Below are 11,118 nucleotides of genomic sequence, written 5' to 3' on the forward strand. Positions count from 1 at the left end.
GCACTTTAGGAAGTAGAAGCTTACTCGGCTTACATTTCCAGGTCCCTCTCCACTCAGGGAAGTCAGGGCAGAAACCAGGGAGTAACACTGCTCACTGGCCCATGCTCAGCTTCCCTATAGAGCCCAGGTCCACCCATCTAGGTATGGAGTCATCTACAGTGGGCTGGGTCCTCTCTCATCAGTCAGGACAATCTCTTACAGACCAGGCTGAGCTACAGAGGTTCTGTCTTCCTAGGATAATGATAAACTCTAACCAGACCTCAGGGCCTGTACAAGGCCCTACGTTCTAGCCCTAACACGACAAAAGAAGATGTGCGGGGGTGGGGGGGGATGTTGAAAAAGAAACCCACTGTTCTAGAACCATACTGGACTCTTGCTTCTTACCAACTCAGAAGTCCTTCCCTCTGTAGAAGGTGTCCTTGGTCCTCACTTCAAGTGTATAAATCACTCCCCCCTCGACAGGAGACTGCAAGACACGTGTGCCCCTCAAATAAGGAGAAGCCAGCTTTTCATTCCATTTCTTGAGTATTAAATTGTCATAGAACCTTGTGGCTGGCAATAATCTTCACCAACCTCTTTCTACAGAAAACTAAGACTCAAAGAGGTTAAATACTTGACCCAAGGTCACACTGCTAGACAGTGAAATGCCAGGACTTCTAGCCCCACATTGGGGATATTTATTTCTTACTTGTTTTATATCTTATTTCTTGGATCTGCTTTATTTATGCCTGAACTTATGCCAAATCAGTATTTTCAAAAATTCATTCAAAAGTAAACATATTCTGTAATCTTGTTCTGTAGTCTTTGTATCCCACCATGTAAAGGTGGTATGATAGATAGGATGGTTTCTTTGAAGGTATCTTCGTGAGGAAGGCTCCATTACTTCCCAGAAGGCTATAGAAAGGCATGACTCAGAGAGAGACACTTAGCTGAGTATCTGTAATTACCACTTTCCCAATGCCTTAAGAATGTTCCTTGAGTTTAAATATGGAGACCAGTCATTCTATCGGTCTTAGGCTTTGAATATATTCATACTATTACTCAGAGATAGGACTCCCAAAAAAAGTACACAAAATTTGCTGAGTCCATTCAGAATTGGCTCAGTAGTTGATGTAGAATTATTAGCCATGAAAACAAAAAGCTTAAGAGATGGAGGAATAGCTTGAGGACTCACCTTTCTCTGTAGTAACATGAAGAGTCAGACACAAGAATAGAGAGCCAGTGATAACGTCTGCCTCAGCAAAGGCTGATGGTCCTTCCCAGCATCAGTGTTAGCACCTCCAGCAAAGCTAGTTCACAGAATCAGAGATGAGCTTATGAAGATGCTGTGCGTGTGAGGACAAAGTAAGATTGACCATCGTCATCACTAAATGGATTGTGCTGTCCTTCCATGACTCTGGGACATGGTCAGACAGGACAAGTGATTTACAAGCATGTGCCATCAGAGGTCATCTACATTAGCATCACTTCCAAGGTAGCAGAAGGTTTGGAAAGGCTAAGCACCTTGCCCTAAATCAAAAGGCTTGTTATGTCCAAGCCATGTCTTCACCTTGACTTTAAGAGCACTCTTTATGCTGACTTCCATGACAGGAAGAGGGCTAACTGGGTACAGTAGATTAGTAACTCACCTATGCCCTAGGGCTCTGCTAGCACCTCCCTAGACCTTTGCTATCACTCATTCATCTAACTCCTTGCTGGCCACAGTAGTGCCATTTTAGAATGGTGCATTTAGATTTTAGAACACAGAATTCATATGTCATGTTCACAACAGCCTGGGAAGATTTCCACATACCAACTTACAATCAGAAGCCTAATAAAGCATAACCTATCCCCAAACCAGCACATGATACTCCTTCCTAATAGAAGGTGAAGCCTCCGTCGTATTCATAAATGTGCCAATAGCTCTGTATTTTGAGAAGCTTCTTTTACATTCTGCTTTAAATTCCTACTGGATGGTAAATTCCTGTCTTGATTGAGACTCTTTTTGTTATGCCTTCCTCTAAAGGAGTGAGGTTTTCAAAACAAACCAGCTAAGGGGAATCTAACCAAATTGTAGAGCAGAGAAGCATTAGAGAAGGCTCTTTCTCTGTTTGGGGGTTTCTGAACAGCTGTCATTTAATATTTATGCTGAATGCTAAAATCAAAACTCCACAGAGATTTCCAGGATACTTTGTAAGCCCCATAGAAAAATTGCAGCCTAAATGTCGGTGGTTGGCAGGGACAATGAGGCTGTTGTTAAAGTCCTGTGCCGCTCTGTGGAAGCGTGTGTGGCCTCTCCCAGCTGATTACATGATGGTCCCTGCAGGGCCCAGCCTGGGTGAATGGCAGGGTCAAGAGTTAGAAAATAAAAACAAATGAGACCAGCTAGTTGTAATACCACACTCCTGTTGTCCTAGAACTGCATGGCTGATGGATCATGAGTTTGAAGCAAGCCTGGGCTATATAACCTCACACAGATAGTAACAGAGTTCTTTCATGTATGTTTCCCGTGAACTCAGACAGTTTTAAGGATAAGCGTATTACTGTTTTTAAACATGTTAAGATACAAGGGCAAAGGCCTACTCAGTTGTGTCCATTATTATCTGATAGGATTCCCAGACATCCCTTAAAAGGGAGGAAAAGGCTGAGTCATTCAGTCCTCTTAACTCAGTGCACATGGGAATCTGCTTTGTCCTCTGTGTAGGTGCCTCTTTTATAGCTACTTCAGCAGCCCATCATGAAAGCAGCCTGGTGGGACAGGCCTGCGTCCACCTACTGAGGCAGGAGCTTTGCAGGTTCAAGAGCCACCTTGGATACACAGTGAGTTCAAGGCTAACCTGGAAGACTTAGTAAGACCCTTTTTCAAAATAAAAAGAGGACTGGAGATAGAAAAGTACTTGCCTAGTGTACTTGAGGCCCTGGGTTCAGTCGCCAGTACTACAAAAGGAGGGCAGGCATACAGTAACCTCTCAGCCCTGCTCTAGTGCTCCTCTGTCCAAGCCCTCCCAGGGGAGGTGCACATGGACCAAGGGGCCAGGTCTTCTCACAGTGCCTAACGACACTGATGAATGATCCACCTCTGCTCTCTAGTCCTGTGTGGGCCTTTCTTAGGTCTGCCTTCCTAGCAGTTTGAGGAGCAGCCAGGCTGGACCAGAGGCAAGAACTCTCCCCACATTGCGATGTTCCAAAAGCTTTAAGGAAGCCACATACTCATAATTTGTTCCTGGCTCACAGATCATTAAGATGTAACATCAAAGTAGGATAGAAGAGCATGTTTAATCTGGAAATTTGTAGCCGGATTTATAGTTTTTCAAGGTGTAGACATAACTATATAGAGCCCCGGTTATGTCCTCCTCCTGGGGATGAGTGCTAGGTCTTTCCTGCAAGCCTCGTCTCCTCAGTACACAATGTGGGCCCCTCCAAAGTGGAGTTCATCTTTCCCAGATAACTCCATCCACTTCCTGTTTTTAATGGAGGGAGCCAGACACTTTCACCAGTAATCTTTCTACTTCCCATTTCAGACATGGCCACCAGCCTCAATATGTTAGATTGCATTTGTCATCTGGCTTAGGGGAAAATGGCCTTCTGCTTTCTAGATTGTTTATAAAATAACGTAGCCCAACAAAAGGCAAGCTGCCTCTTGCTCCAAGTTGATCGCAAGGTCTCTGAGAGCCTTTCTCCGGTATCTACGCACAGAAACTAACTGAGCAGAGATGAAGCACGTAAGGACTTACCACCGGCAAAGGCACAGATGGGCAAAGGTTTGATTTACAGGAGCCAGTCCCCTGTAACAGCTAGTACAGGGTGGACAGGAGTGTGGAGAACAGCTATTGATCAACACCGGATTAGCAGACATCCCAAATGTTCCCTGAAGTTTTCCTCCCCAGATGCACACCATTTTCCTTGCAGATACCTCCGTTGCCCCAGTGTCCTGACTTTCATGTCATCACAAAATGTCTCAAGTAGAGGTGGGAGGGTTGAGAGGGATAGTAGGAGAGACAGACCTCACCCAGTTTACCTCTGGCTTCTTTGCAAATTTTGTAGAGGGGCACCAGACTTCCAACTCTGGCCTCTTCTCAACAGTCAGGACTGTCTTGTGTGCCCAAAAAATACAGAATTACAAAGAGCTTCCTACATCGAAAGATACATGACATATTAATAAGTGGAAAAGCAGATTGTGTGGTCACATGGTCAATATCAGCCAAAAGTCATGCTGATGCTGGTGTGTTTGTGACTGTGCAGCTTGGTGTGTCTGTTAGAAAGAACTAAATGGCCAAGAGCATCTATCATACAATATCTTCAGAGGTTAACTTGAACATGACTGTAGATAGTGTTGGCCTTCTGTACTTTAACTTCTGCAAGTATGTTTTACCTTTAGAAATAGAAGAAAACTAGACATGTATACTTGTTCTCTGTGGGGCTCTGGGGAAGGGTCTGCTTCAGGGTGACCTTGTTGGTAGACTTGAGTTGCTCAGAATCATGGACAGAGGTCCCCAATTTCCTGCAGGCTCCCAGCCTCTGGAGACCACTGATGGTCCCCCCTCCAGCTCCATCACAGTTAACGCCTTCATGTCAGATCCCCCTAATGCTTTTTTTCTAACTCTCCAGGAAAAGGCTGCTTTGAAAGAGCACTGTGTGACTAGGCTAGACCCACTAGGTAACTTCTTTTTATTAACTCAGACTCGAGTAAACTTAATTACATCAGCTGAGTCCCCTTTATCATGAAAGTTAATGTGATCATAGGTGCTATCCTGTTAATGCTTAGCAGACATGACCACAGTTATGGGGATTGTGTAGAGAGCCTGCACATGAAGGCTGGAATACTGAGAGCCCTTTGAATTCTGTCTAATATCGTGTGTGTGCTTCTTACAAAGTGTCCCTTGAAATGTCCACATAAAGTTTGGGGTAGTCTCTGAGTTCTCCATCATACTTTCTACCTCTTTCAGAAGGTAGTGGATCCAAACAGAATGAGTCCAAAATTTGTTTACCTTTGTTGCTAGCATACATCTTCCTCTTTTGTCTCTCTGTGTCGCTTTATGGACACATGTGGAACATGGAACAGTCCAGAGTTGGGAATCCATAGGACCAATGATCATTCTGTTCCTCACCGACTTCCTAACTCTCCAACTCTCCTGCATGCAGTACGACATCGCTGGACACTCGGGAGATGGCTACAACATCAAGATTGTTCCGGTTAACAAAATCCCCAAGGACAATAAGCAGAGACTAGAAGTTCTGAAGGTAAATAAATACATTGCTCCTTCTCCATTGTGAGAATTTCTATCAGATTAGATAGAAGCTAGGATTCACTGACGAAGCAGTGAATCTCATATTCTTTCAAGCACTGAATAGAAACCACCTTTCCTGCTTAAAATCCCTTTTCTATCATCTAAATCCATGTTTTCCCTGCGTGTGTTCAGAGCACTCAGTGTTCTGTTGGGTTTGAGCATCTATGATCAGAATTCTTTATACTAAGACATGCTCAGTAGAAAGGAAAGAATGACCTTTTTCTTGGGTACTCTGTATTCCAAATTGTATATTCTTCTTGTAATTTTGAATGATAAATTCACTTTCACAAACTTAAATCTACAGTAGACATCATGATCTTAAAACAGATTTTCTCTTTTACCACTGGAAACAGTGTTCTGCATCACCAATTGACTTGTTTACTGGAAATTCAACCCATTCCTTATTTTTCTCCTGCATCTTGCTTCTCTCTGGGATGACGCCAACTTACATATTTTCTTATTTTAAATAGAAAGCTGAGTTGTAAAAGTGTCAGTTGGGAACATTGCCCATTTCTTTTTTTCTTTTTTTTTTTTTTTTGGCTTTTCAATACAGGGTTTCTCCGTGTAGGCTTGGCTGTCCTGGGCTTGCTTTTGTAGACTAGGCTGGCTTTGAACTCAAAACCGTCCACCTGCCTCTGCCTCTCTGAGTGCTGGGATTAAAGTCTTGTGCCACCATGCTCAGCTGATATAAAGGTTTACTTATTTATTTTATTCATTTGAGTGCTCTACCTGCATGTAGAAGAGAGCATCAGATCACATTATAGGTGGTTGTGAGCAACCATGTGGTTGCTGGGAATTGAACTGAGGACCTCTGAAAGAGAAGCCATCTCTCCAGCCCAACATTGCCTATTCTAAGGAAAGTCAACTCCACACACCTATCACTGTGTGCTGCTGTCACTCAGTCTGTAGATCAAAAGGCAGGCAGTCTGTCATAGAACAATCATCATGTATGCTGAAAGGAGTTGCTCACCATGGCTTTTGTGCCCCGACTCTTACCTCCAGACAATGCATGCCCACTCTCAGTTTTGCATGAGTGGGGACCACACGCTAGAGGGGGCGGAACACGCCATCAAGGACATCACCAAAGAAGACGCTGATGAGTACTTTGTCATCATCTTGAGTGATGCAAATCTATCCCGATACGGGATAAACCCAGCCCGCTTTGCCCAGATCCTGACAAGCGACCCTCAAGTAAATGCCTTCGCCATCTTCATCGGCTCTTTGGGGGATCAGGCAGCCAGGTAAGCGTTGTCACGAGAGAGGCTGGATATGATACTATCTGGCATGTCATTCTTCAGACCTCACCCTGAGGGCTGGCAAGGGCAGGTACAGCAGGGTTAGCGTGTCTGCCCCCAAGCAGCTAATGTCACATTTCGCATGCACAATGCCCTGGCTGGTTTGGGCAAGAAGTTGTAGTTTTGAGGGAGCATGATGCTCTACAGTTTTTTGGACCAGAATTTGTCATTTTAATTGTTCTTATAAAATAAATAATTACCAAATTGATTTATCCACTAATAGGTTAGATAGTATTTTATACATTAGGTACTTTACAGAGACCCTCCCAAGCTCACTCTCATCAGTTTGTGTTCAAATCATACTCAAAAATAATAAATATAGAGTTGGTGCTGTAGCTGAGGGGTAGGTGGAACACTTGCCTAGCATGTGTGAAGCCCCAGGATCAATCCCAAGCAGTGCCAAAAATAAAAAATAAAGGAAACCAGCAATAATAAATCCCTAGCAATAATAGAAACTGTACTCGTCTGCATGCAATGCGTGTCTATGTCCACAGACATATGAAGAGTGTCTATTGGGTGTGTAAAAAGACATTGTCTCAGGCACTGTTCTGTCACTATGAAGAGACAGTATGACCAAGGGAGCTTCTAAATAAAGAAAGCATTGAACTGGGGGCTTGTGTACAGTGTCAGTGTTAATCTGTGATCTCCAGGGTAGGAAGCAGACAGGCATTGCACTGGAGCAGTAAGAGTTTTACATCATGATCTACTGGCAGTGGGCGGAGAGAGACGCCCTGGGCCTGGCATGGATTTTTGAAACTTCAAAGCCCACCCCCATTGGCACACTTCCTCCAACAAGGCCACACCTCCTAATCCTTCCCAAACAGTTCACCCACTGAGGACTAAGCCTGTAAACATATGAGCCTATGGGGGCCAGCCTCACTCAAACTACCACAGACATATGAAGAGTCACATACGCATATTCACATGCATGCACACAGACATACATATCCCTATAAACAAACTCTCATAAGTGACAGTGTGTACAGACATGTGTATATATGCAAGCATATATGTATATGCCTGCATATAGACACGTGTGTATGTATGTATAGTTACCATGCAGTCTGCTCACTGTAGCATGTAGCTGTATGAGTTTATAGTCAGACAATAAGTGCCTCTGGAATGACCCAAGAGGAGAAGCCAGGAAACACTCTCCATAACTTAAACACACTGACAGAAAGCATTCATGTTCTTCTTCTCTGCCTAAAATACTCATAAAAGGCAGAAAACACAACTGAAAGTGCATCTCAAGAGAAAATATACAACTGGATGGCCTGCCTTTGCTTCCGCCTCTTCCGCCTCTTCCGCATGCTTTGCTGTGTGGCACAAACTCGCAGAAAGGAGTTTTCAGCCCCGTGGGTCTGCAGCTTCCACAGTGGGCTTGAGAACAGATTTGGTATTGTGGGCGCGTGGTCACTTAGTGCAGCTGACCACATGCACGTCTCGTTTTCTGGGACCTTCCGTTCTTGAAGCCTTTTCTATCCACATTTCCCCAGCACCAGCGCTAGGCAGACGGCAAGCTCAACATTGCTGGCTGAACTGAAAGGAGCAATTTTTTTTTTCCCTTTCTAGTGAACAGATCCTGTTGGAATACTTAAGAAAGCACAATAATACCCTTGTGGTTTCCTGGGGAAAAGGTCCAACATTCACTGGCAAAAAGCTGCCCTGCCCAGCATGCCAAATACACGATACTGCACAGAACGCCTGATTTTTATTAAATGTCATTCCAAAACCAAACTTTGTTGGCACAATGAAAGGCACCGTTCTTTTCAATACATCTGTGAATTGCCTTCTTATTGCCTTCAAAGATGGCCTTTTGTTCCAAATGATAAATTGACTTTTTTTTTTTTAAGTTACCGTAAGTCTGTTCAACCTCAGTATCGTCAAAGTGGCCGTCGGATAATGCAGATTGCATTTCACATTGTGTGATGGGGAGGAGCGAGAGAGCCACTTGGGGACTTGGCGGTGCAGTGGGTTGGAGGTCTGTTCTCTAAAAAAGGGGGGAGGCTTTTACAAGTACGCTCTGAGGCCAGCACACTTGGCCAGATGCAGGTGAGCTAATTCCAGATGGGGCCCTCGGGCACTGTCCTGTCAAGGGAATATAACATTTCAGGAAACATAGAACTTCAAAAGCACTCGTTTTCTCACTGAAAAGCTCTTCCTCTCGCCTCCCTGCTTTCCCCTGATGCTTTCCCAGGCCTTCCATTACTCAGTGACAGCCAATTCAAGTTCAGGCAAGGTATGAGAAAGTGAAAACGTCCTAAGAACACATTCTGACACTGCGCTGGCCAGGGGCAGCCACTGGAATAGAGCCTTGGTTTGCAGTGGTGACTTCCTTCCTTCCCTTCCCTCTGGCAGGCTTCAGAGAACGCTGCCAGCTGGCCGCTCTTTCATTGCTATGGACACCAAGAAGATACCTCAGATTTTACAACAGATCTTCACCTCCACCATGCTGTCCAGTATCTAAGAAGGGCCCTTTCCCATCCCGGGACTGGAAGCAAGATGAGAGCAGAGAGAACTCTGAAAAGACACCAGCCGAGCTGAGCTGTGTGGTGGCCGGACGCTCCCATCCAGCAGCCAGCAGACTTGTGAATGGAAATGTACTCTGGATGGGTTGGAGGAAACGGGTTGACCTGCATTTCTTAAAAGGTCAGGGTTGAAGGAAGTAGGTGCAGGAACTGGAGGGCTTGGTCTGGTTTCAAACTCAAAGGATTAAAAAAAAAAAAAAATACCCACTTTTGCCTTAATATGTCATCTGCCACCAGATGCCATTCCAGAAAACGGAGCCTCTAAGCCCGTAGCCTGCCACGAAGGGACAGGCCTGCCAGCCCCGCCCAACATGCTCCTGTCTATCGTTATTTTTACTCTCTCCGCAATGTGTCTTGCCCAGCAAACAATTTTACAGCAGTTAACCCACAGGAAAGTATTTGGACAGCAGTCTTTATAAAGTGTTTGATTCTCTCACTAGCCCATTCTCTTGACCGAAAAATCCTTGGGGCGCTTGCTCTCCCACATGGCCTCTGAACAGTTCTTGAGATGGTAAAGAACAGATGTCCTGCCCGCCCTGAAGGGTGAGGCTGTCCTGCCTCAGGTTCCCTGCAGCTTGCCTTCTGCCCTTCTCCAGAGTTGCACAGTGGAACATACTTTGCTGTCCAAATCACAGCGCTGAAAGTGGCAAATGCTACTTGGACAAGTTACACAAAGTTCAAAGAAGTGTGTTTGACTGAATGCTGCCTGGAGATCTCTTTAGGTTTAACTAAGGAAAAGCATACTTTTCTTCTCAGCCCAATTCTCTTGTCTTTCCGAGAATACCTCCTCACATCCTTAAAAATCTCATATTCCAACAGAACTCTCTCTCAACTGATCTAATAAACTGCTCCCCTTCTCAGCTGGCAGTGGAATCAGAAGTGCTGAGGCAACCGTTATGTGTGTGCTTACTGTAAGCTGAAAACCCAGTCTTGATATTACCCTAGCCATGTGTCACCATACAGGCCTGTAGATTCATTTTATTTAGTTATAGGACAGAGAAAATGTCATCCATTTCTTACTGTCAAATAAAAGCTTCCCAATCTGATGTCACCATCCAAGGAATTCGAGTGGTTTGTTTTTCTAGTCATGTGCTTACTCTGGGTGCTTGACTATCCCCAAATACACCAAGTTCCAACTCAGTAAGCACCTTCAAAAAATGTAATCGCATGACTAATTATCAGCATCCACAGTTGCTGGTGATTCCCTGCACATTGGGAGTACATGAAATGGTTCTGTGCAGTGTGTCAGTTCAGTCCTCACGGCCTGTAAGATGGGCACAAGCTCACAAAGTGCCATTCAGAGGACTCGTCACCAGAGTCCTGACCACAGACGTTACATTATTCATCCAACTCTTACTTTACACATGAAGACATGGAGCCTTAGAGAGGTCCACAGGCACAGGCAGGTGGGCAAAGCCAGAGGCCCTCCTCACCTGCAAGTGCTTTGGTGAGCCCCTCACCCACACTGCTACTCCCTGGCATCAGTGGACGGCTCCCACCGCCTCCCTTCCTTTCTTCCAGTACTTTTTGCAGTTTGTCTTTGCTTCATAGAGCCATCTTCTTCACTCTGATTTATCCTCCCTGACTGGGTGTTTTCAGGCACTCAGAGGTGTGGGGACTAGGGCCTGGGACACTGCTGGGAAGAATCGTCAAACAGCGCCTTTCTTCCTGGGAACAGCAGTGACCTGAGGAAACACCCATCAAGGGGCAGCTTGGCCCCAAGGTCACTGGCAGCCTTTGGAAAGAGCATACAAAAGTAGCTCAAGGAGGCGGCCCTTCACAGACCCTGCACACAGAACAACCTGAGTAAGCAGAGCCATTCTTTTTGAAACATGGAAAGAATGTTCTCCAGTAATTAAGTTTCCCTTTCCCGCTAGCCAGACATCCTCTGTGATTGTTATTTGAAAGAGAAAATAGACTTCTGTGTTTTCTTATTTGTAAAAGGGGAAGATGATGAAGGAGGCGAAAGCAGCCTTGTTTTCACTTCTCACACTACCTAAGAAGGGTGTGCATTTATTATTAAATGTA

General features: G+C 44.9%; 1 protein-coding gene across 1 annotated transcript in view; it reads left to right on the forward strand.

Moving 5' to 3' along the window:
* Vwa8 (von Willebrand factor A domain containing 8) overlaps positions 1-10,144 on the forward strand; it is a 332,841-nt gene extending 322,697 nt beyond the window's left edge. Inside the window, exons 43-45 of the mRNA XM_060391483.1 lie at positions 5,122-5,220; positions 6,270-6,508; positions 8,921-10,144. Of these exons, the coding sequence (XP_060247466.1) occupies positions 5,122-5,220; positions 6,270-6,508; positions 8,921-9,029 (447 nt within the window). The 3' untranslated portion in view covers positions 9,030-10,144. The remainder of the gene's footprint in view (positions 1-5,121; positions 5,221-6,269; positions 6,509-8,920) is intronic.
* Positions 10,145-11,118: the final 974 nt, after the last annotated feature.

Source organism: Meriones unguiculatus, chromosome 9, assembly GCF_030254825.1.
Source record: "Meriones unguiculatus strain TT.TT164.6M chromosome 9, Bangor_MerUng_6.1, whole genome shotgun sequence".
In the NCBI taxonomy this organism is placed as follows: domain Eukaryota; kingdom Metazoa; phylum Chordata; class Mammalia; order Rodentia; family Muridae; genus Meriones; species Meriones unguiculatus.